This window comes from Pyrgilauda ruficollis, unplaced genomic scaffold, assembly GCF_017590135.1.
Source record: "Pyrgilauda ruficollis isolate IOZ18807 unplaced genomic scaffold, ASM1759013v1 scaffold32, whole genome shotgun sequence".
Lineage (NCBI taxonomy): Eukaryota > Metazoa > Chordata > Aves > Passeriformes > Passeridae > Pyrgilauda > Pyrgilauda ruficollis.
This window is the reverse complement of record NW_024524600.1, coordinates 6269160-6296244: the sequence shown is the minus strand read 5'-3', so window position 1 is coordinate 6296244 and position 27085 is coordinate 6269160. Positions and strand designations below refer to the sequence as shown.

The following is a 27085-nucleotide window of genomic DNA, read 5'->3' as shown; positions in this document are numbered from 1 at the left end:
GGGAAGGGCTACCAGTCAGACACAGGCAAGATGGGAAGACAGGTCACCAGGAATCTTGTAAATTCAACAAGGACAAGTGCACAGTTCTTTACCTAGGAAGGAGGTAAAGAAAGGAGGCCTTCTGCCCACTCCCAGGCTACTTGCTGAGTGGAAGAGAGAAGGCCTTGTCTCTGTCCAAGCACTGTTCAGCAAAACATCAGTGTTTTAGCAATACAGTTTTGGTCAAACAAATCTAAACAACAGCATTATATGGGCAACTGTAATGGGAATTAATTCATTCCAGCCAGAGACAGTACAACTGGACGTAAGGAAGAGCCTTTTCAGGGTGGGACAGTGATGAATTGCAATAGGCTGCCCAGAGTGGTTGTGCAGTCTTGTTCTTGGAGATTTCGAAGACCTGGCTGGATGAAAACCTGAGCAGGCTGGTCTGCTTTGAGAGCTAATCCAGCTTTGAAGCAGAAGGCCTGAAACAGAGACCTGAACCTGAGGTTCCTTCAGTTGAGAATTTTTCTATTATTCTATGTAAATTTTGAAAGAGAAGTGTTTGAAAGAGCCTGCAGATGTTTGAGAAGAACAGTAGTGGAAAGAGGTGATTGTGTAAACGTCTCTTCTTTCCTGAATGTATGGTTTGGGTGGAGGGAGGGCAGGGAGTGCAGAGGGAGAGTTGTGGATTTTTTAAGCTTTTGAGAATTCATTTGTGATCCTTTAAATCCCTAAATGTGACATGATTGAAACATTTTGTATAAAATTTGGTCTTAAAATTAATTTCTTGTGTGTTAAAACCATCTATCTTTTATTTTGACTGAAGTAAAATTTATGGATGACTTGAAAACTATTGCAAACTGCAGTTCATAAAAAGAACTCTAAACTTGTTTGTGTATAAGCCTTAGTGGCATAGCTATTATATGTACATATTGCAATACTTTGACTGAATTAATGTTGCTAAACAACAGGCCAACAATAGAGCAAACTTATGTCTGTTTCACATCTTGCTAAGTTACGAGCCCCTGTAGGTGCGACCTCAAGTATGTAAGCTGCCAGAAGTAATCACTGCTGGTTTCCCTAATCTGTTTCATACACCAATGCTGCCCAGTTAAATTCTCTGTGCTGTTTCTTCCCAAAACTTCTCTGTTGTTGCCATGCTTAAGAATAAAACTGACTTTAAAATTTAATTTCTCTATTACACTAAATGTTTTCTGTCACATAACCTTTAGATGATTTGTAATAAGTAATCGTGTACAAAAATATGATACCTCTGCTGCAGCAACTTGTTTTCAGCCATCAGATGTGCAGTTGTCTGGCTAGTGGAACGTGAACTTTATAAATACTGTATGTATTTCACAGTGAAAATGACAGGAATTTCATAAATGGTGTTGCAAGGAGAGGATATGTCAACAGTGACCTGTTTCATGTTTGTAAGGGACTTTGGTATACTGCAGTTGAACATCAGTAATGATGCTTGTAGAAGTTTCCCTAAAGACATTAGATTTTACGTCACACTATTGCAAATAAAAGCTCACGTAAATTGAGGTATACTATTTGAATATTCCATGTATTATAATTCTGAAAGTCACAGTAGGAGAAAACATTATATTAAGCAAGGTTTTAACTAGCACATACTAGCATACAAAGGGGTAGAATATTGATTATTATTTAACTACAAGGGCCAGGAGAAAACTACCATTCCTGATCAGAACTGGCTTCTTTTTCCCAAGCCTGTCCTTTTTGCCTCTTAGAGATTTGTTCTGCTGACTTTTCCAGACTTACTGTTTCATTCTGACAAAATTATGCTCTTTGAATAACCAGGCAGCCATTGCAGGTATGGTTGCAGTAGAAAATTCTATACAAAATGTGTTAGCTCTACAAGCAAGCCTCTGCCACCACTTTAATTTAAAGTAGTGACATTTTGGCTGATTTAAACTCCACTGGAAGGCCTTTAGCATTAATAATTTGTCCTTTTCTGTACCTGTTAAGTCAGCCTGTGCATGGATCCTTACATATCCTAGGTGCAACCAGTGGGGTTTATTCCTTCGCTTCTCTACTCCTCCGTTGCCAGACACTGCATGGGAATTGAGCAGGTTTTGGTCTGAATTAACCAGGATAGCGATGGATAGTCTTTGTGAACTGGTGTGAGGATTTGAAGTTATAAGAGTCCTTAATAAATGCCTAATTTAAACTTCCAAATAGATTAAAATCTGATTCTAATGCTTTTGTCTTTCCTCAAAGTCCTGAGAAATGCTAGCACAAATAAAGAGTTATCTGGTAAAAAAAAAAAAAAAAATTTTTCGTTTTTTTTTTTTTTTTTTGTGAAAATAATATCTTGGTCTTTAGTATCGAGTTCAGTAGTTTAGCACATTTGTGCAGTACTGCAAGATTCAACCCTTGTTCTTCTGGCTTATTACCCCTTTCTCCCACTGCAAAAGCAGTGGTTATGCTTTGTGGTTATGTTAAAATTTGCATATGGCATAAATCATTTCACTTGTTATGATCAAAATAAAGCCTGGCAGCAACTGAACATGAGGGAATGTGCTGGTCAAAGCTGAAAGCCATAAAAATTTTTCTGTTGCAAGGCTACCATATTTATCTATATTTCATTGCATGCTAAGCAGCCAGACACTATGGATACTGGTGCTTCTATAGGATAATTCCTTTTCTTGTTTTGTCTGGATGCCAATTTATGCTTAAAACCATGGTCAGATCTTAACCAAGAAGCAATTCCAGGTTAAGTGTGACCAATAACAGTGGAAAAGGTCTGAAAGGCAAACAATGAATTTACATTAATTGAAAAGGAAATATTGTGACATCAAAAGTCTTAATATTGTCATATTTCTTAGTTTGTCTTCTGTCTTCCTTTGTATGTTCTTTTTTTTTTTCCATTAAAGATGTGAACCATTCCTGCATATTTTCCATTACGGCAGCTCCCTTTGTGTAGTTTGAATAAGCAATCTTTAGGGACACTTCTCTAGTATCAAGAGTGCAGTGCAGTTGAGATGCTGAGAAAGTTGCAGTGTGTTGATAGGATGTTGATATATCCCTGTTGTCTGAAGGGAGCCACCAAGGTGGCACTCAGGCCCCATCGTGACCTTTGGTGTCTGTGCGCTGGAGCTTTGCCGTGGCAGGAGAACCTCAAACACACCACTCCACTGCACATCAGTCTCTGAGATATCACTTCAGCTTCCTTTGTAGTTTCTTTAAACTTGAACTATAATGACTGAAAAAGCTAAACTGAAAAGCTACTGATACAGAGGGCAGCCTAAAAATCCTGTAAGACCAAAGTATAGTTGTGGATTGCCAGGGAAGGTATGGGAGAGGCTACATGCCCACAAAGACAAGATGGTATTTTGCATCCACTGCTTGGAAAAACTGCCCAAAAAGCAGCCTCTATAAAAAACTGACACACGATCCCTGGTGACCACAAAATCATTCCCTGCCTAAATTTTCACTTCCTCAATCCTTCCATTTCTTCTTGACATATTCATAGCCACTAGAAGGATGAAACAGCTGCTTGAGATACCCCTGCACCTGTCAAAGGGGAGGATTCACTGTTAGAGTGGTTTGTCTTTCTGTCTTTCTGGTTTTTTTTGACAATGAACAAGAACACTCAGGATTAAGATTTTAATAGGAATTTTTTTTCACTCAATATATAAAACATTCTGGGGTTTTCTGCAATATTTAAATTTTAATAAACAAATAAAAAATGTAGCAAAGGAGAGAAGAAAAAAAAACAAGTGGGAATGGATTTTTTCCATTTTTTCCTTTTTTTTTTTTTGTCTTCTCACCATATTATTTTATGTAGAAATTTGGTAATGATTGTGTACCAGACCTTTATTTTTAAATACTTTAACTAATTCAATATATTTAACTAAAGAATTTAATTAATGCTTTATTTTCTTTTAATGTAATCATTATCCTTACTATGTAGCATGTTAGATCCTTAAACAAATTTATAGATTGGTTTAAATATTTTTAGGACTTGTATGTGTGGAATTAACAGGAGCAGGAGTACTGTTTTGTAGTGGACAATCAAATGTACACAGTGAGTTGTGTGCTTAAGCTGTGTGGACCAATTTACCCATTCAGATTTTGTCCAATAGCACTGAAGTTGCACTAGCAGTGGAAAAGTTGGAATCCTTTTACTCTTATAGGCTCTGATTCATTATGTTCTTAAAAATCTAAAATGTTCTTAGTTGAACTTCACTGAGGATATAGTTTTAATGGTAGAGTCCCCAGAACTTTATAAAAATTTCACCTTTCCAGAATGATGAACAGGAAGGAAATTTCTGTTATTCTAACTATAGTTTCAGGACCTAATTTTTCCATACTAACAAGAAAATTGATCTTATTTCTACTTTTTCTCTTGGACTGCTGACCTAGAATTGACTTCATACTCCTCTGAAATCAACACCAGATTACAGATCTCTGCATGTACCTATACTATTAAAGAAAAATGTTTTCATGATCCCGGAACTGCCTGCTACCTAATAAAATGGACAAACACCATCCAAAGTACAGACAGCCATCTGAATCTCTAACAATTAGTTCATATTTACTCTTACTTATCCTCATCATTTAGACAGTGTAATACAAAGAACTAATGAGTGCCAGACTTCTTAGATTACTGTTGCTTCAGTCTAGCACTTTCCCTTATATTGATAAAAAGATCTGTACTTAGAAGTTTGTCTTCCTGAATTTTCTTAAAGACTTTGTAGTTTGTTGGTTTGAATCTAAGTTTGGGTTTTGTTGCTTTAGTTCTTATCTAAATTTTAATATTGTTATTTTTATATGAGCTTTCATAGTTGCCAGGTAAGATTGGATTGTTAAGGCAAATCTTGCCTCTTATCTTCCAGAAATTTGGGCTTCACATGCCACTAACCACACAGAAAGTTAATAGTGAAATGCATGGTGTAATGGCTATTTTAAAAAGATTGAACACTTTCTCTTTTAGGAAAACTCTGAGTAAAAGAAGAAATATGTGTGATTATAATTTAAATATGTCCAAAAAAAGATAAAATTTGTTAGGATTCGTAATTACTGAAACTGGATTTCCAGTCGCAGTAATTTCTATTTGCTGTAAGGCTATGGAAATGTAAGAACACTTGAAAATACAAGCTATTTTAGAAATAATAGAGGGAATTTTTTTTTAAAGCATTCTAACAGATATGTAATTTTTTTGCCTTTTTTTTTTTTCTTCAGAATTACCTCTTCTATTGATTCTGTAGTGGGACAATGCTGGTATTTTAATCAGTTGATGAAGCTTAGTATTAAACATCGATATGTACATGAGTACGGTGAGCTAAACATTACTGACAGAGATGGACCAGAAGCACTTCAAAATCATTTAAAGCAAACATCCACTGGCTGCCTACAGGAAAATAACCTCTTTATCATGGGTGTGACAGAAAATAAACAGGTCTTGTTGGATCCTTCCAAAAGACGGATTACTACTGGTGATATTCAGGCCACATTCATTAACTCCTCCATACCTGTGCAACAGAAGGAAAATAGAGGAGATCAGAGAGTGAAGCAGAAGAGCGCTGAATCTTGTATTAATTACAGTGGGGAGAGCAAAGGCAACAATAACATGTCAGGCCAACTCACATGTCAACAGTCAGTGATAGTAGCAAGTGATATGGGAAGAAATCTCCAGCACTTTGAGAATGACACAGAGAGGTAAGAGAGGTGTCAGGTTGCTTTCAAATCAATTATGTAGATAGACAATAGGAGTGAGGATTTTTTGTTTAAAACAGAGGCACAGAACTTGTAAAATAATATTTTTAAGCTTATTAGACAGTAAAGAGTTATATTCAGGTGTTGCACACTAGGCTTCCATATTAACAATTAGCAATCCTTTGTGGTATTGTCCCAGCTGGTATATTAGGATATAGGTACTTCAAATAACGTCAAGACCATTTCAATGACACATACAGAGTTAGGAATGCAAATGACAAATGTTTTGCAGAAACTTTGGAGGAAATTAACTAGAAACTAATGTAAGGTTTTTGCCAAAATTATTCATCAGACATTCAAGATTAATCTGTGTAAACTTTACAGTCAGTACCATTTAGAAGGCAAGAAGAAAAAATGCTTAAATCTACCATCCTAATCCCTTGATTTTGACCAGTCTTCTGCTGTTGTGATGATTGAAGAACTAATGGCCTGCCCCGCTTTTGGTACTTCTCCAACATGCTTTAACCTGCTTATTAAAAGTAGAGGCAGGGATGAGAGACCAGTTCAACTTGTTATGTGTCCCTAGATTTTCTCCTGCATGAAACAGACTGGTTTGTTACCTCTTTGGAATGTGTTTGCTGCTGATTTGTGTAGTTCTGGATGTACAGACAAGGGAAACAGAACCTGATGTTTTTGCAGCAAATCTTCAAGAATTGAATTAAACTTTCATAAGAATTCAGTTTCAAAAACAAGTATCTTGAGAACAGTATGAAAAGCAAGCATGGCAGATGTGTTTGTTACCTCTTTGGAATGTGTTTGCTGCTGATTTGTGTAGTTCTGGATGTACAGACAAGGGAAACAGAACCTGATGTTTTTGCAGCAAATCTTCAAGAATTGAATTAAACTTTCATAAGAATTCAGTTTCAAAAACAAGTATCTTGAGAACAGTATGAAAAGCAAGCATGGCAGGTGTGCTTCTTTGAGCTGTATAGGCTTATGGTAAATAGGTAGCTGCTTAGTAGTTACTTAAGGCACTAATAATTTGTCATAAAATTTATGATTAAGGAAGACAATGCAATTCATTATCATCTCTCAGCAAGCTGAAAGCAAGGATACATTAGTCTATTGCATGAGATGAATACTACAAGAAAATTTTTGAAATAGTTCATTTAGTTTTTTGATAATGTTTTGAATGAATTCTGGAAGTGTTTTTTCGAGAGTCCTCTTCAAAACAGAATACAAACCATTTTTTTTATTAGTCTTGACCTCTGAAGCGTGATTTTTTTTTTTCTAGTACTAGTAGTCCTCTATTTAAATAGATGCACCACATAAGGAAAGGAATTATGTAAATACTGGAAATTTAGATGTCTCTTCTTTAATACACTATCCAATTGAAATGAGTATTTTGTGGAGAAAACAATTCCAAGATAGTAAAGATAGTAAAGTCATAAGGCAGAGCTAACATTATATTTTTTCTCCATCAGTATGAATTAGTTGAACAAGATTTAGAAATTGAAATCACTGAACAGGTCTAAATAGTCTGTACTTAGTTCTTGTTAAAAAATGAGCAAATTAGAAAATTTACACATATAACCAGTGGTCAGAAGTCTTAATGGGTAAAAGCAGGGAAAAGATGAAATTGCACTTTCTCTGTTTTTCCTGTCTGCTCCACTGAAAATACCTGTCTCATTTAGTTTTCAGTATTAACCCCTCTTTCATGCTAGGTGTTGTTTTTTTGGGTTTTTTGGTGTTGGTTTTTTTTTTTTTTTTTTTGGTATAGTCAGATGGTCAGTGGAAATAAGGAGACCCCTCCAGTAGTTTACTCAGTCATTGTTACACCACTTTTGCTCCTAATCCTTCCTTTGAGGATTCTTCCTCTACTGTGATTATTCATGGAATAGAGCTCAGTGGAGATTAGTTCTTAGATAATTGGATTCAGAAGTTATGTGATATGAATATCCTTCAGTGAACATATATATCACATCTTGACTGTAGTAGCACAACTTTTCATTTGTCTCAAAGCACAATGCTATGTTTTATGGTTCAAGTTTGGCAGATATGATAATCTAGTTGTATTGTTGAGGCTATGTGAGTCATAAATGCATTCATTTCTCCATTAGACTACATATGGAAGCATCCTCAATCCAGTCCTTTTGGCAGCAGTACCATGCTCAGAGGAAAAATGACTGCAATAAAACAGAGAATCATCAGTTTGTAGAAGCTTTGAGACAGAAACATGAAGCTGCCACAGTAATCCAGGTTGGTTTATGATATTTTCTTATTTCTAAGTTTAATAACAAACAAAAATCTTTTGTGTAATTGTCATTTTCTATCTGGTTCTGCTTATTACCTTATTAAGTTTCATAATTAAACATTTTTGTTTTATTTAAGCAGCGTACCCTTGGTGTTTCTGAAACAGATATATCTACGAAAAGCTTTATAGAAACATATTTTCCCTTTATAGAAAAATATTTTCCCTTTTTTCACCAAGTATTTCCCTGAATTATTTTTACTTGATATAATTCTAGTATTATACTTAAGAGATACTGTGCCCATGTTCTTACTGGGCCTGTGTATGCTATGAAACTGATGGATGCTGTGTAACTCGTGTTGTGTATGTTATCAATGTGACTAAATAATCTTCCTACTCTCCTACCTATCGATTTCTTTCCTTCTCTTCCCATCTCCAAAACCCAGGATTGCTTTATCCATATTGGGAACAGACCATGGCCTGGGCTGTCCTATGGTAGATACTGAGCTAATAACAGTTAAACAGAATGGGTTACAATGGGCAAGGGTTGAAGTCCACGCCTTGACTCTGTTTAGCTTGGTAACCAGTATTTGCTTGCCAAGTTGACAAGGTTCATGGGGTTATTTCCTACATTTTGAAACAAGTCAACTCCGTTGATTTTATATTTCAAGCTAACTTGGAAACATTCCATAGAGTAAGTCTTATATACAAATTTCAAAAGTGACAAAGTGATTTAGAAGCAAAAATTTGTTATTGGAGTATAATGTATAGCTAGCATATTAACAATTGATTTCCATAAACTTACTTAATATTTTTGAACTTACTTATGTATTTGACCTCTACTATATATTAAAGTGGTGCATTTAACAAATCTATATAGTGATTAGCATGTGCATCCTTTCATTTGTTTCAAACATGGTAATTCCCAAAGAGAGTGTGAAAATTAAAGTGATCTATTATTTATCATCTGTGTATATTACAGATTCTTAGATCTGTCATACATGCATCCTTACATCTACCTTTTGTAAATAAAATTTTAGTCTGTTTAGCCTCTTTTCACATTTCTCTGTAATTCTCTTCATCTTCTTGCTCCTCTCTGAACCTTTGCCATGATCTGTTACAATCTTTTTTAAAGAAGCAACAAGAACTGAATTCCATAGGCAGATACAGAATGAATTTGTACAGTAAGAAAGTTTTTATTTTGTTTCTTAAAAACTACTACATGTAATTTTTCTCTTTGATCATGACTGAACACTGACCTGGTGCTTTCATAGATCTCTGTTAGCAGCTACTTCAAAATTTAGCTTTCTGCATATATAATTAGGATTGCTTTTCTCCTTTGAATCTGTAAAAGATAATTACCTTTGTTGAATGAAATATATTTGTCATTTGTTCATTCAGTAATATCAGGACATTTTATCTAAATGCTTATAAAGGTCTGTAGAAAAATAACAACAATGAAATTATAACAAAGCAGTTCTAAAACTTTTAATAATTTTATAATTATCAGGAAATATGTGTGTAAAATAGTAACATTCAGTAATTTATGGGGTTAGACAGACTTTTTCTAAAAATTAATAATCTAAATGTTAAACCAGATAAGGGGATTTACCCTTCCTATTTTAGTGCCTTCACTGCAGAGCCATTAAAGGTGTACAACACCACTTCTTTTATGACAGTGAGAATATTTTGCATGGTCTTTTAAACACTTGGGGCATCGTGAATTCAAATGATGTCAAATACTGATGTGGGGGGAAGTTGCCATCTTGTACACAGTTTTCTCAATTCCATCTATCTCATTGTGATCTCTGAATTGTTTTTGCTGGACATGGTTCTATGCTTGGCATGTGTTCCTAACACCCTTCCTAGTTTTATAGCACTTTAATTCCTAATGTGCTCCTTTTTCTTCGAGATGATTATGCTTGCTGGTAATATTTTATTTAAGTAATATTTCAATACTTTATTTATTGGTAATATGGTAATATTTTATTTATTAAAGATCTTAGTTAAGAGAGAGTAACTGACCTAGGTCAATTACATGAGATGTCTCCAAGAATTGCTACTTGTAAACCATAGGACATTTACTACATCTGTATTTTTATTCTCTTAATTTGATTGTTGGCACTCAGGTTTTTCTTGTGTAAGGTTTCCTTTCAGTTTTTAATAGTCCCTGAAGGAATTCTCATATAATTAATTGGTTGACCCAGGTTTGTAGTTGAGGGAGTTGCAGGATTCCTTTCTGCTTACTTGGGGAGAGCCTCTTGAGTACTCTAAGCTTTAGACATATGCTGGCATTTAATTTGTCTTGTAGTTTTAAATGTCACATAAAGTTCAAAAAACAGATCATTGAGCTATTAAACAAAGGCCCAAGATGTTTTATCTTCCTAATGGGATAACATAGAGAATCTGGGTTTGGGTTTGATCTATGACTATGTATAACATGCTTTAAATTTTTTGTTTAGGCATCTTGGAAGGGTTTTCTTTTGCGAAAGAAACTGGCCAGTGCTCTTGCAGATGTTAAAAGTGATGAATTGGAAGATGAATATGAAGAAATTAATGTAGATGCCTTCACATTTTCTGAAGTAAGCACAGCAATTAGCATAAAGTCTTCACTATTCTTCTTAAGCATTCATGTAGGTGTTGGAAATAAAAATAATGGAAAGCACTACCAAGGCTAGAATTAACACATTGGATGTCCAGAAATAAAGAAGCATTTCTTATTTATAGCTCATTTAAATGTACTTGTCTTGGATTAACTGCTTCCTGTTCTTTGAGATGCTCTGGTACTTACTCTGCTATTAATGTCACACCCACTGTAGAATGCCTTGTATTTTTACAGCTGAAGGTCAATCAAATGAGAATAAGGAAACAGTTTCTTTTGTTCCAAAATGCTTATCTTTTTAGTACTTCAGTAACAAATTATAATTTCAGTAATATTTTTATGTGTATTTTGTTCATTTTCATGATAGAACGAGATCAATTTAGAAAATAACTGCAGCACTGAATGTCAGCTATATTCCAGTAGAAAGAACATATCCCCAAAGCAAAAGGTGAAGCAGGCTTATTATCTTATGTGTAGTGTGCTAAAAAGATCAGAGGTTTAAATACAGTAATAAATTATGAAGAGACATATGGTTAAATCAGAAAAAATAAAAACAAACCCCACACTTAGCAGCTCTGTTATGCCAAATCACCAGAAATTATTACTAGTTATTTTTACAAGTTATATAGAGGTAGAAATGCTTTTTCAGTTTCAGAAGGATTGAAATTGGATGAGAAGTTTCCATTCTAAAAAATAAAAGTGGGCTCCAGAGGAATTTGAGGAATAACATAACATTCAAAACTGAATTTAGCTATACTTAGGTAAAAAATAAAAAATGTCTATGGGATCAATATTGCCATTCAGTAAACAAGAAAAAGAATTTTTAAAGAGGTATTTTATTTATAGCCTTAAAATACAATCTATATGGGAAGTTCTAGACACAGTATGCATATTATTTAGTAAGGAGCTGTTGATGAGTCACCTATGTACTTGTCTGGAGAACTGCTTTCTCTAATTGTTCACATTCATTGGCTGCCTTTTTTTTTTTTTTTCCAATGGTTTCAGGTAAAGCAAAGAAAACTAACAGCAATGTGGCCTTTTGAGACCCAAGAGGATATAACTAAGATTTTTTCATGAACCCTTGTCTCTGAATGTGCTTATTCAGGTGCTGTGTCTTCGCAAGAGCCATTTATCAATATTCCATTGTAATGTTGCAGAGGAGATTGATGCAGTAGCCCTGCTAGTGGCAGGACTAGGTCCCATTTATAATTAGATGTTTGTCTGGATCATGGAGTTATGAAACCAAGTATGCAGTTGGTTGGTGCAGTGCAGTTTACAGTTGATCAGTCTTTGGTCATCTGATACCAGGCTTCTTTTACCAACTCCTCCCCACAGAAAATAACTGGGCTTTCTATGAAATTATTACCAACGAGTTGATGACTTAGGGTATTGTTTTTTCTCCTTTTTAGCAAATATTTTAAGGTACATTTTCAGAATTACTGCTTTATTTAAGGGCATGAAAAGGTTTGAGGCAGAAGTTCCAAGAATCATTTGGTAGACGGGAAATGTCTGTGTGTAAACATGGAGATCTGGCTTAAATTTTAGGATTTTTTTATTTTAATTTGAAATACATATACAAAACGGTTTCATTAGTTGATGTTCTCTGATCCCTGGCTTCTTTCTAAAATAATAAAAAGCAGAACATTGAAGGTTTTATTTCTTCACACAGGAAGGAAGTATCTGTTCGTATATTATGGAAGGAAAATATCCTGTTTTGAATTACTCAGCCAGTAGGCCAGAATTTTACACACAGTAATTCAGTTGAGCCATTCATGTTTCTCTCTGTCTGGCCCAAATAGCCCTGTCATGTTTGGTTTTGGGGTTTTTTAATTGCTTTACTGAAAACTACACAGACAATTCCATCTTTCTGTCAACAAGACAATTGCATTTGGGCAGGTGTTCCTGAGGCCAGGGAGAAAAGGAAGGGATAGAGAAGGCAGGAAAAAGAAGCCCAGCTGATTTCAGAGCGATTTGTACTGTATCACCCTCTGCTGTTGCCACACATTTATTTATTTATTTATTTTTCCCCAAATTATTATTGAGTTTATCAGTAATGAAATAAAACATGGATTTAGGGAGAAATTCTCGGGAAGTGTTTACATTGAGATGATGACAGGTGAACCACGAGCTGACATTTTAATTTGCACAGCAGGCTCAAAGGCTGAACTGTGGACTGATGTCAAATAAGTTACTCAAGCCCTTAGCTTCTTGTGATGAAAAATATAACAACATCTGTTTTCTACAGGGCAGTGTATATGATAAATTTTCAGTGTATATGTCTTTTTTAGTGAGTGAATATTTCAATGTTCAACATTGATGAATTATACCCTGCAATATTTATCATGTTTTTTCTTTTTTTTTTTTTTTTCCAAATGTATATGTTGCCTGTGTTGAAAAGTTGATTTTAGGAATTTGTGGCATAACTATACTAGGCATGTAGTATAGGCATCTGCTCTGCCTAGCCCAGATGAGTTACTTGGTACTAGGCTGTTTCCATGTGTCTGTAGTTGTTTCATTCTCTGCAGCTGGGTAATACCAAATCATGTGGACTTCCTACTTCTGGAGAAACAAGCAGCAGAAACTTGGAACAGTCTATACTTCCTATTCCTTCCTTTCTGGTCTCAGTGTTTTATAGCAAAGTGCTGAAGCAGAGCCAAGGAATGACACATGGTATCAGTGGCTATCTGTTGTGTCTCAAACAAGTGTGTGGGGAGGAGTACATATTGCTGGGCTAAGAGATCCCATATGTTAAGGTTTGAAGGAAGAGAAAAATATTTGGATACCATTTTGTACTGCAGATTTCAGTGTTGTATAGGGTGAGGGAAATGAGAGAGAAGGGCAGAAAAACCTTTCCTTATTGGAAACTGATACAAATGTCTTAAATCTTGTTTAAGAGCTTTTTGAATAGTTCACTATTTTGTGTTGTAGTGGTTTAGGTTTTTCTTATACTGTTATGTAGGTTTCAGTCATTATTCGGTGTTATCAAGCATTCTACAAAATCACTGCTATGCAAGCACCTTTCTAAACCATTGGTAAATATCACAGTGCAATAAGTCATTAGGCATCAGTCTTCACAAAAAAATGTTTAATATCTTCCTTATAAACTCAGTGTTCCATGGAAGGTGAGGCTGTGAAACAGCATGGGGGAAACCCTAGTCTTTGACAAAGATCTTCATTTATGCCCATTGAACAACAGCAAATTTTTGCTACAAGTTAAACACCTTATCACAGGAAATATGTATTGCATGTGATTGGGCTAGAGGAATGGGCTTTATCTTTCTAACAATTGTGTGAATAGTGGTCATTTCACCTGAACCATTGGTGATACCTTCTTGTATTCGTATCAGCTCCCATACATTGCCAAAGCCATTCAGAGGCAATTGATGGCAGTAGTGTTTTGTGTCTGTTTGACTGCACGATGTCAAACAGGCTATCCCAGATGACATGAATGATCTGGCCAGCAGATGTTTTACAAAGTATGAGCCTGGTATTTAGTGATATCTTCATGTCTTTCATGTGGACTTTGGAGAATTCCAGCCTACATGCTCCAGAAGACTGATCTTAAGGCAACCTTTCATCAGCAGGCCATCCTTGTAGCAAAAAATCTACAAGGCAGAGCTCACTTTACCTCTGGTGGATGAAATCTGACAGCACATTTGCTTGACACAGCTCTTACTTCTGTATCATCTAAATATTGTTGTTTTCTTGATGTAAATATGATACGAGCCAAATGCAAAATATCTAAACTTGCCAAGGTGTCAGAAAGCTGAATAAATTAAATGCAATGAGTTTTTAGACAGTTCTTTACCCTGAGCAATGACCACTGAATAAATTACCATTTTCTACACTGAATAAACATATGGACACATCTTATGCTCATCAAGAGAAATATCAATATTGATGATTACATGGCACACCCAGTAAGTACTCTATTTTTAAAACTTCATTTTTAATTTAATTTAAATTATTTTAGTCATGCTTTTTCAAAAATAAAGTTGCTTTGTAAGTTGCAATCAAGTTAAAAAGAAATCCATTACTGCTTTGTTCATCAAAGAAGATAACACTCTTGCCCTGAAACAGTGTTGTTCTTTTTCTGAGCTTGATTTTGTAGATTTTTTTTAATTCCAGCCTTTTTGACAGCTTTTGAAATTATTGTTTAGGAGTTTCCTTCTCTTTTTTTTTTTTTTTTTTTTTTTGCAAATCCACACTCAGACACATAGGCATTCCTAATTTTTTCTTGCCTTTCACAGCAGGTCAGTAGCAGTTTTATTTTTCTTTCCTCTCATTTTTTCTTTTCTGAGGGGTGGGAAGAATAAAAACTAGCTCATGTGTGCTAACTCTTAATAAGTAAACAGTAATTAGAAAAAAAATTCCTCATGTCTCCCATCTTTAATTTTCTTATCACATGTCCAAACTAGACTCATATGATGTGTTTTGTTTGCTTTTCTGATAATCCTTCATAATGTGATTTGTCTCTGACTGGGAGCTCACGACTGTGAGCTTGTGACAGTGATAGCTGTTTTCTGGCTAGGGCCAGGAAATAAGTGTAGCCCATGGATTAGAAGGTCCCCATAACATTTCTTGTATCTTGACACTCTTATGTATGTCTAGCTCCTGTAATTGCTTATGAATGTCAGATCAGCATCCAGCTTTTCTGTATTGTATGCTGCAAAGAGTATGATCCTTTTTTCATCAGATTTCATGTAAAGTTACAGTGTTGTAGAAAAGCAGAAAAGTGTCTGTTGAAAACTTCATTAGAACCATACCCTTCTTTTAAAAAAGAGGAAAAAACTCTCTCCTAAGCAATATATTGGATGATCAGTCTTTTTTCCATGAGTGTTTATCAATAATCTCTTGCTACGTTCCTGTTGCTTTGGCTGATGTATTAGTAGGTTGCAGGCTATTCATAGTCTGTGGCATCTGCAGATGCATCCAACTTCTACCTTTTTCAGCAGTGCTGCTCATCTCATTTTCTAGTTGTCTCAGATAGTCTGGCCTTAGGAGTAGGTTGTTGCACTCAGTATCTGAAAAAATAAACACAACCCCAGCTACTAAAGGCTGTTGCTAACACTCCAGCTTCACAGCTCCTGCAGGATTTGCTCTGGTTGCTTTCTGGCCTTCCACCATGAGATCTCAGTTCTTCCTACTGCCTGAAACACTGCTAATTTTTAAACAAAACCTATCTTCATCACTTTTCTCTATCCACTTCTTGCTTAAATAGCCAGATTCAAGCAAATACTTCCCAAAGGAAAGACTACTAGTGATGCATGGCACTACAGATATAATTTGGAACCTATATGTAGCAAATGGTGTAGTATTTTTCTAAATTACATTTAGCTTCTATGGCGTACCAAAGGGTAGCAATATCATTAATTATAATTCCTAGACTTACATCTCTAAAGACAAAGTTAAGCATCAAAATTGAATAAGCAAGGCAAGCAATGGAAAAATGTAGGTAAGTGGAAAAAAAAAAAAGCTTTTGTTCTTCAAAGTTTCTACTCCCTACTGTAGCCTCAAAGGAAAATTGTTCTAAGCTAAATGCATCATTATAAGTGGAATCAATAACACAGTCATAAGTTCTTCTCAATGAGTACGTCTCCCTCTAGAGTGTCTTGAAAGCTGAGCTAAGGATCTCTAATCATTGAATATATTTCCCCTAAATTCTTTAATTTTTGTGTAATGTTGAAACTGATGTTTTGATATAGGTGTAGGTTATGTTTGAAATATCTGGTTAACTACCTGATATTTAGCATGTCCACATACATTGATTTCCATTGAAAAAGAATTTTTATTAGTCCCTATTTACAAATTTCAGGAGCTAACCTATTTGATTTGTCTGTGTCTGTGAGAAGCCATTGATTCAGTGAATATTGTTATTGAGTTAAATTGCAGTTCTTGTGGAGGAACCAAAGAGGAACATGAGGTGTCAGCTTCTGTGATCCTCCACACTTGAATCTCTGCATGTCTCATTGCCTGGAGCTTGAAATCCTTTGGGTTGAGAAGAAAGCAGATGTTATCCAATTGCAGCACAGCTTAACTTCCCTGAACATATGCAAGTCCAAGGGAGCAGATAGGATGCATCTAAGGGGGTTGAACAAGCTGCCTGGTATCATTTTGAGGATATTCTCTATCATTTTTGAAAGATCACAGTAACTGGGGAGGTTACTGGTGACTGGAAAAGGGCAGACATTGCACCCATCTTCAGAAAATTGAAGAGCAAGATCCAGGGAACTAGACGCCATCAACATTATCTCACTTTCTGGGAGTGCTTCAGTAAATACATTCAGAAGCCATTTCTAAACCCATGAAAGAAGGTGATTGTAAGAATCTAGCATGGGTTTACCAAGGACTTGTTACCTTCATTGTTTTCTGTCACAAGGTGACTGGCATTATGAATAACGGGAGTGCACTGCATATTGCACACCTTTATTTTAGCAAGGCTGTTGACTCTCTCTCAGAGTCTTATTCCCAAAATTTATTGAGATATGGGCTGGAAAAGTAGACAATAAGGTCATTGGAAAATTGACTGTGCTCCCAAGCTTAAATAGTTGCACTCCGTGGTGCAAAATTACACAGTCATAATTACTGGTGGACAGTAATTAATGGAGCTCATCATGGATGGTAGGGGGACCAAAACAGTAAAAAAATTAATCAGCTACCTGTCTGATGGAACAGAATGCAATCTCAAGTCTGCAGATGACACTGTACTGAGGGCAGTGGTTGGCATGCTGGAGGATCAGGGTGTTCTTTAAAGCTGCCTGCACAGGCTAGATAGACAGGCTGACCAGAGCCTCATGATGTTCAAGAGCAAGTGCAAAGTCCAATATATGGGCAATACTGCTGGCTAGGGTCTGACTTTCTAGGAAGCAGTCTCACAGAAAATGATGTGTAGTCATAATGGACTTTCCATGTAATGGTTTCATTTCTAACAGTGTAAAGAAAGAATGGTGAAAAACCCCAAACACTCCCTCATATGCTATATAAAACCCCTCATATGCTATAATGCAGTCTTAATTTAGCTAAAAACTATTTATGTTTAGTTTGTCCTTGAATAGAGTGGGCTGTGGAATCCTAAATGCTAAATACTGTCCTACTACTCACTCCAGTATTTTTTTTTTTGCATGAAAAATACTGGGTTTTTTTTAATAGATATAGGAGTAGCTATTGATCATTTCATAAACCAGGAAAACATCCCAAAGAATCAGCTTCTTTCCAAAGAGTATCATTACATGTCCCAAAAGCTTTGAGGCGTTGAGAACACAGGCATGAATAAACAAATTTCAACTTGCAGATTCACTTGTGGATAATTTGCTTCAAATAGAAAAGACAGTGCTAGGGGCGTATAAAGAGGACAGTATAAGTGAAGCTGAGAGATGATTTAGATGTACCTCTTTAGAATTAAGGATTTTGTAGTGTAATTAGATGTCGGTTAACATAAATTCCAAGAAACTTTTTTTTTATAACTTAGCCCTTCTTTGCTCTTTAGCTTCCAAAATCTTTTTTTGTTCTTGTTTCTGAAATAGGGACTTTTAAGCAAAAAGGAAAAGTTGTCTTGAAATTGAATCTAATCTTTCATGTGACCTGAACTTTGAAACATGTTAAAGGTTAAATGACTATAAACTTGTGACTAGTCTATTTTTTATTACCCTGTGCTTCTGCATGACTTCCCTTCTTTAGACAAAACTGCAAGCTGAAGCACAGCTTTCTTTTCTATTGTGTTTTAGTATTCATTATCTAAACTAGATAAAACATTTTGGATTATGTTCCTTCAAAATTCTTTGAATGCACAGTATTTAAGGGGTAGGGTTGAGGGGTTCCTTGGCTGTTTTGTTTTTTTAAGTTGTTAGCTGATTGCCCCTTGAGGTTCTGTTTCTTTGTTTTCATGGAAGTAGAAAAACTTCAGAAAAGGTTTATAGAGACAAAGCAGCAAAAATTTGTGTCATGTGCCAGAGTCAGAGAGGGGAAGTCCTGAAGATTCCTGTTGTTTTAATGGGATAAACAATATCTGGGATCTTACACCCATTTTGAGGAGTGGATTGAAGATTCCAGGAGCTTGATGTTTATTGAGATGGATAGAGGTTTATATCTCAAAAGATTTTTCAAAGTGTACATTTCTGATGCTTACTTGAATCATGTCTAACCTCTGAAGTTGAGGTTGCCATTTGCCCATCTGTATTTTTTATTCCTATATTCAAAGAAAGGACACAGAGCTTCCTTTGAACACTGTCAGGAGTAAGATAAAAATGCATTTTTAGAAAAGTTTAAGTCACCTAGGTCTAAGTGACTGACATGAACTACAATAAGATTCATATTTTTGGAGCATTGATTATGTACGTAGACATTCAACCTTTTATTTGAATGAAAACTTCTGTGGTCCTTGAAATTTTCATTGTTCATTGTTCATTTACTTTTCCACAATAAACTCTTCTCATTTCATTTGTATTTGCGTGAACACATTGGTAGATGTATTAAATGTAAGTATATATATATGCATTAGAATTTTAGAGAATGGCTAGTTTTCCAGGCTTACTAAAAAATTAGGAAAAATTACATTTGGGGAAGACATTCTACAATAAAATTTTCTTTAATGTTTTTGTTAAAAGAATGTGATTTTTCATCATCATTAATATATTCTTCTTAGAAATGGACAACTCTTCTTGTCTTCTCATTTTCCTACAAGAATGTACTCTAATAATTAACCAGTTTTTGTACGTCTATAAAATCTCTTGAGGTCAATTAATCGTTGCAGTGTTTCTCTGGAATTCATGTGATAGTCACTACTTTTTTTGGCTTGAAACTTTGTTTGGTTTTAGCAGTCATAAGAATGCAGCTGTACCCAGATTTCTTTTCTAATGTATATATATTGTCTAATATAAAAACAGGGCTGAAAAGAAGCATTGCCAAAGGTTAAAATAACCTTTATTAGGGTGCTAACCTATTTATCTTCAGCACATAAAATATGTGAAAAATACTGGAAGACAAACTCAGAGAAAAGCAATGTTTTTCCTACTGCTTGAAGTTCAGATATGTATTTTCTGTAAAATGTGTATCCTCCAAGCCATCTAATTAAAAAGATTCTATAATTTTTTATAATGCTGTTAAATGCATTTACATGTAGATTTAAAACAGTAGAGTTTAGACTGAATTTTTGTAGTACTGCAAGTAGAATAATATTGCAGCTAATAGAAGATTCAGATTAGAAAGTTCGTATGTGACGTTTTCTTAGCTTTGGAAGTTATTTATAAAGCCTGGATCTGATGTTCAACTTCCTAACATTGAGCTAAGCTTTACACATGAACTTGAGTTTCACAGAAAAACTAGTCCATAGAGTAATCTGATTCCTCAAAGGACTGGATGAAAGAAAAGGCTAAATACACAAATATATTCAGATCTTTAATTTCAAAGGAAGTTTTCAATCACAGTCTATCAACAATATACAAAAGTGCATAGAAAAATGGTCTGGTTCTTCTGTTTCAGCTATAAGAGCTAAAAATTAATGATTTCTTAAGAAATTTGTTAAAACTTATTTAGGATTTAAGAGAAAAATTTACCAGCAAATGCTCAGGCCTTGGCGGGAATAAGTTTAGTTTAAAAAGAAATGAAATATGTTTTCCTGGACTAGCATGATATTTAAATGAAATGTCCTACAAAGTGAAATATGTTTGCCAGGAACCAAGAGAGAAAGTTACAGCTTTCTGCCAGATGAAAGACAGTTCAGTGGGTTGGCTGTGAGTATCTAGGGGGTTAACCTTCAGCATAAGATCCCTCGGCCTCACCACTCCCCCTCCCACTCTAAGCAAGTATTTTACCTAGAGGATGTTTAACATCAGGAAAAGTAGTTCTTCATGTGGAATGTATTGCCCCAAAATAATTTTTGTAAGCTTATTTAAAATAGTCATAGAAGGATGTGGAAAGTTTTGCCTTTCATTTGTCTTTGCTTTTACCTTTTTTATTGTTTTTCAGTGAACTAGACTTCAACTGCACTATTCAAATATACCCACTAAAAACTAGAAGTTAGGGATATCACTAGCCTGAAGAACTTTATTCAAATTTGTATTCTATAGAGAAGACTTAATTGAAAGATTCATTCTGATTCATTTATTTGTTTACTCTAATTACATTGTATTCTTATTGAAAACAAATTTGAATATGGAGAGGACAGATACTTTGTAACATCTGGTTGAAAAAGGGTCATTCCTCCTTAGGATGATGCTAATGGCCTACCTCACAGAGGGCAGCAGAAGTACAGAAAAACATATTGGATAAAACCAGGCAGATGAACTGGAAAGAAGAGTGAATATTTTTTCAAAGCAGAGGATTCTGCACACTATTTCTATGAAATTCTAATGTTGAAATACTGTTTCTGGTAGAAGATTATTTTTCTTTTCCCCTTGCCATTCTTCCTGTTAGGTTATAATGATCAGGAGTCGGTCATTACTCTTAGTTCACTGTATGTTTTCTATGTTAGCTTTCTTCTGCTTGTCTATATTGTTGTGTAATTTACTTGTTTTTATCTTAAAATACCATATAATTAAATGCACTACATGAATGTCAATAATTTTTTTCTGACTAAACCTTCGCTGTCCTGAAAACAGTGAATGAGTTAATAAGGAGATGAAAGAAGAAGCGAAAGAGGTATAAAGAGTTTGTTTTCCCTGATTTTCAAAGATAGTTTCACTGTTTTCTTAGGTGGTGGTTCTGAGGTCCACCGCACTTGGAAGCCTGGGGTAGCTTCATGTCCCATGGTGTCCACCATGATGTTCTTTTGAAGTTAATCTACACCACTTCAGCAGTTCCATTCTATGAGGCATATACATGACTTGCATTCTTTCTAGGTTGACATGGAGATGACATGGCAAACATGCTGACCAGATAGTTACACTTGTTATTAGAAATTACCTAACTGTTTTAGGATGAGGAATATTTGCCTAGATTTTAGCAGAAAGTCCTTAAACCACCAGTTTCCAAGGTCTAAAAGAATGTACTAAAGGAAGGATTGTCCTCATTGCATCCAGCTTTTTTCATTCTTTCGGTAAGCAACTGCTGCTGAACTCTTCTGGAAGCAGAGTACTGACGTAGATGGATATTTTCTCTGACTAGAACAGAGTTGTTAGATGTCAAACGCTGGCCTTTCTTTTCAGCCTGTATTGTTAATGCCTTTTTGCTTCCACTGTTTCAAGCCATAGTGCAGTTTCAGGAATTGGTTTGGTTTCTATTATGCTCTTGTGATCCTCCTTGATCTCAGGGAGATGAAAGGCAATATGTGATGGCATTATTCACAGTTTGGACAGTTACTTGTAGAAGCGCTTCAAAGCCTGAGTGTAAGTTTGACACTGTCCTGAGCACTATTTTTTGTTCATGGTGTAAATATGTCTCAGAACAGCCCTAATTACATGTAGAGTCATGGTATATTATAAAAGATTACTTAGCTCCAGAATGTAGTCCAGAGCATATAAAAAATGCCTTGGATTAGATTTTGTAAATAACATTTGCACTAAATAACTTTTGGGCAGCTCACTCAGACTGAATTGAAGTTAGCAGAACTATTCTCACTCACTTTGCTTGTTGTAGGAATGAATTCTGTTTCTGAGACTACAGAAGTTCAATGCTTGATGTAAATAGTCAATGCATTTTGCAAAGGAATCAATTGATTAAATACTGAAAAAATGAAGGAGGAACAAAATGAAGAAGGCTATATATAATATGACATGAAAAAAAAAAATCCCTAAACCTCCAGAGTTTGGTAATGAGGTGCAAAATCAAAGGAGGAACCCTGTAATAGTAGTGTCTCAAAGGATAAAAAAAACATTGTGAATCAGGATAAAAAATTCTTTATCCTGATGGATAAATGGAAATAGCTAATAATATTAAAGTTTCATTCTTAAAATTCAGAAAGAAAATCCTGACACCAAATAGATTCACATCTCCTTCTTCCTGAAGAGTGGTGTCATGGATAATTGGATTGTGTTTAAAAATTTAATAATTTGTTTCAAATGGGTTAACAAAAAAAAAAAAAAAGGTGCAACAAAAAAAAAAAATAGAAATATCTATATATGTTTTGTGTGTTTGTGAAACTTGAAACTTAAAGTAATTAATACAGAACTCTTTGAAACAAACACTGGAAATAAAGTATGGAGGATACAAAAGCATATAAGGTATCTTCAGGTGAACTAATATATGTTAAATAAACTGTGTGTGGTTTACACATGTGTAAAGCCACATTGTATACCTGAGTATTTAGGTATTACTAAATACAAGTATAACACACCTATAGCTGTTTGTATAGACCATGCAGTCAAAAACTGTCATTTTATTTGCTTTGTAATTCCTCTCAGGTATTGTTTTTTAATCTTAGTGAACAATATCTGTACAAACAGATCTAGTTTTAAGCCTTTGGTGTTGATAGATCTGTCATAAACTTTTCATTAGGACTGTTTATAGGGAAAGTGTGGGCAGATGTTTCTTGAGCTTAGTGCTGTGAAAATGTCCAGGCAAAACATAGTGGAAGGGAATGCTTGAAAATCAATTGTGTTTATTTTTGTGGACAAAGCAAACATCAGTGTGGTATATTTTCATGATATGCTGTACATTTATAGAAGTAAAATATGTACTTAATGGTAAATAAGCTGTCTTTTTTTATTGTTGTGCATATTTATACCTTTGATTCATACTTTTATCTTTTACTGATGTTTCTTTTCAACACTTAGGACACTGAATTACATTTTAGGCTACAAAAGAAATAAAACCACTAGTAGTACTAAATTAATAAATGGCAAACACTGGGCTAGGAAAATATTAGTGAGACACGTTTCAATATAAATATTAAGAGTTTAATTGGGTTATGGTACAACTATAGAGCAAAAGGATTCAGTCAATGTACTTCTAAGTGATTCTTGTTCCCAAAAAAATTGCTACATCTTTGGAGTGTTATTTCTCATCGGGATTTTTGATTTGGTTTCATTTTTTGTTTGTTTGTTTGTTTGTTTGGGGGTTGTTTGGTTTTGGGGGTTTTTTTTGGGTTGTTTTTTTTTTTTTTTCCTTTTACAAACTGTTTCATCAGAGAAGTAAAAATTCAACTAGCCAGCATGGAGGCTTGGCCTGAAATTTGATATTAGAGTTTGGATAATATTCACTCCTACTGTAAGACCTTTAAGTACTCAGGTAAATAATGGACACATCACTATACACACGGAGTAAGTTGATTGACATTTAAATTGTGCAAAAAGTGGAAATCTACCTCTCTCCCGCCTGTACTGATTCTTTTGCAAATAGAGGAGGAAGAAAAATTTCCAAATTTTGCTATTTTTATATACCAGCACTGTTGACTGGATTGTAGGCCCAGTCATGAAAAATAAGTGAAAAATTCTCATCTGAAAGATTAAACATAGGATTTGCCTAGTGCAATTGAGAAGTAAATTTAAAGAGCTCAAGGAGGAATAATATTTATTTTCATCGGAAGTTTTCAATCAGATGTTGTACCTTTTTCATAGCTTTTATTTTTGACCACTCTGCTGGAATTGTTGCAGCTTTGTCTCTGCTGAGATATGAACTTGTCAGTCTTCTATGTTCAAATAGTACCAATTTCACATATTTAATTTATCACCTTTGGGATTTGATTTACTACAGTCTACTTTCTGGAATGATTTTTTTTTAAATGACAGTTAGGTGAGTCAACCACTCAGTGGTTATCAGCATAAGAGTAATCACATCAATGAGGAGAGATAAATTAGTGGGTTGTATATAACTATTAAAGAATGTGATACATTTTATTTTTTACATGCCTCTGCAGTTTATTTACGCAGATATCTTAACATACACAACTTCCCAAGAGAGGAGGTATGATAAAATGGATAATGTTATGTATTTATCATGAATTGAAATGTTGAGGAGGGGAAGAGTGGTTATCTGTTAATAATGAGGGCATAGAATTTTTCCAGATAAAGGAATGAAGCCCAAAATATACTGTAATCAGATAACAGGGAATTCCAGAAGCAGGGAATCCATCAGATGTAGGAATTCATCCCTTTTAAGACATGAAAATAAAATCAAACATTATTTTTCAAAGCTTGGTCAGAATGGAAGCAGAAAGAGTGATCTTAGAGCCACCAAATCATGTGACCAGTACCTGAACTAACCTTTCAAAATACCTGGAATATGGTTCTTTTGTCTCTCAGAATTTCAAAGGCCTTGGAAGATGTTGTTTACCAACTAAAGCTGTGCAAAGTCCTGTTTCCACAAACTGCACAGTAAGGTATCCAAACTTAGGATCCTTTCTCAGGTCAGAAATCAGTACAACATGAAATATTTTATGAATGGGAGAAAGATAATCCAGTTTTATAATTTGACATTTTCAAAAGAATGAACCCCAGGCTCTTTGCTGTTGAAGTAAGAAGAACCTGAATGACTGAGCCCTGTAAGCCAAGCCAAATTCTTCAGTGGTATTTACTTACTGTGTGGGAGTGATTTGATTCTCTCACTTATAAGAATAAGTTGAAAAGACATGGTAAAAAATATCAAGGACCTGTAAGAAAAACAAGTAATATACAGGTTGGGTTTGAAACAATGTCTAGAGTTTTTTTTTATTAAAGAAAACTGAATTCTACCTTAAAGTGCTAAGGACATCAGTTAGCGACTAATTCTGTCACCCTTCTTCATTCCATCTATTATTTTAGTTCCCCATTTAATCCATTACATCAGAAATAAAACTATGTAATTGAAGCAATTTACTTTTTAACCCCAAATTTCAATGGAAATTGCTCACCAATTCGGTTCAACAAAAACAAGTTTGACAGAATCAGGCACCTACATCTGGACATAAAATACTCAGTCAAAAACAGCACACAAAGCTCTTCATATTCCCTATGCCTTTAAGTATCTTAGGTCTATATTTTTTTCAAAGTTTGGCAGTCCTTTATAATAACTTGGGTTTACTAACAATGTTGGAATAAAATTACAGGAATTTGAGAAAGAGAGGTTGCATCTTATACAAAACCAACACCCAAAAAGGACCTCCACAACCCACAAATGCTGTTGATCTGATTTGTTTAAAATAAAACAGTACAGCTCAGCATCTCCAAATGTGCTTTGAGTCTAATTGCTCTACAGGTGGCAGTTCTGATGTACAGCTTAAAAAGATGTACAAAGTATGTAAGACAATTTAAAAGAGACTTTGCAAGAGTTATCAAAACTAAAATGATTTTGTCAGTGCACTATTTGACTTTGCTCATTCATGCAGGCTGCATTAGAGAAGGAATGGCTAACTCTAGATTCCACCCGTTTCCCTTCAAAAACACTCCTGCTCTCAAACCAGCTGCACTGGCCAAAGGTAACATGTCACAGAAACAACTTACTCTTCAGTCTTTATTCATTCTTTAAGGATATGCTATTCTGAGGTGATTAATATGACAATGTAGTGACTTAAAAACACAATTACTTTTAGAAGTCTCAGACTTCCTCCTCATCTCCAGATGCAATTTTTCTTTTTGATTTTCTTTCATTTGCTTATTTTTTCTTTATTTTGGATTTATTTCAACACTTCACAGTAGCAGAAAAAAAGATGATGTGCTTCATCTGCACATTTGGCAATGGAGTAAAAATTGCTAGTTGACAAACTACTTTAAAAATACTCAGATCTGCATTATATGACAACAGCTGAATGTTTTCAGAACAGCTAAAGGTCATCAAACTGTAATGTCTGCTAGATAAACTTTGAAGTTTTGGCTTTTGGTTTTTGTAGGGCTCTGTATTTGTATTACAAACATAGTATTATTAATGTTTTGTTTCCTACAGTTAAAGGAGTCTTATAAATGTACAAATTATATTTGGGGATGTTAAGTGTGACTAAAGTCCCCTTTTTGTCCTATTCAGTTAGTTGAAAGTAAGGGCGGTAATGGGCATATCACCATTAAGAATCCTTTTAGTTATAGTGATAAACTCTGAAAACCCTGGTGCAGTTTTTCTGCACATTTGAAATTCAAACTTATGGGGACAATCAGCTGCATTCCTTTTGATTCTCTTAGAAGTTTTCTAGGCCTTCAGATTCCAGTGGACATTCAAATAGTTTGCCATTAGAACCACAAGAAATTTGGCAGTGTGCCAACAGAACACATTCATACTCAGCAGAAAAAATCCATTTTCATAGCAGGTAAGTTAAATTATATTGGTTTAAACTGTATTTAGTTCATTTGGATTTGACTAAAATAAGAAGGAGAAGAAGAAGTTATTTTCTGATGCTTTTGTTACTTTTGGTCAATGTGATATTACTGGAGTTAAAATATATTTACTTTCTAAAACCAAATGTATTAAATTTTGTTGTTACTTTTCATTGACTACTATAATTAGGAATATAAGAGTATATATGTGTAATTTTATTTATTTTGGTTTGACTATAAATCATAAAACTTCTATTTTTTCATATATGTTATGAAATAGATGTTGAAATAGAGATCTTGAAGACTAGATAAAGATTAAAAGGGATTTCTTAAACAGCTGCATTCTGTGAAAGGACTGAAATATGCTTCAAGTAATTGAAATGTAAACATTTCAAATTGATGGCAGACTTTTAT

The 27085-nt window shown here is 34.7% G+C and overlaps 1 protein-coding gene across 1 annotated transcript in view; it reads left to right on the top strand.

Moving 5' to 3' along the window:
* The window catches only part of LRRIQ1 (leucine rich repeats and IQ motif containing 1), a 102452-nt gene that overhangs the window by 26465 nt on the left and 48902 nt on the right, over positions 1-27085 (top strand). The window contains exons 15-19 of the mRNA XM_041474414.1: positions 5194-5670; positions 7788-7926; positions 10381-10500; positions 25756-25845; positions 26543-26664. Of these exons, the coding sequence (XP_041330348.1) occupies positions 5194-5670; positions 7788-7926; positions 10381-10500; positions 25756-25845; positions 26543-26664 (948 nt within the window). The remainder of the gene's footprint in view (positions 1-5193; positions 5671-7787; positions 7927-10380; positions 10501-25755; positions 25846-26542; positions 26665-27085) is intronic.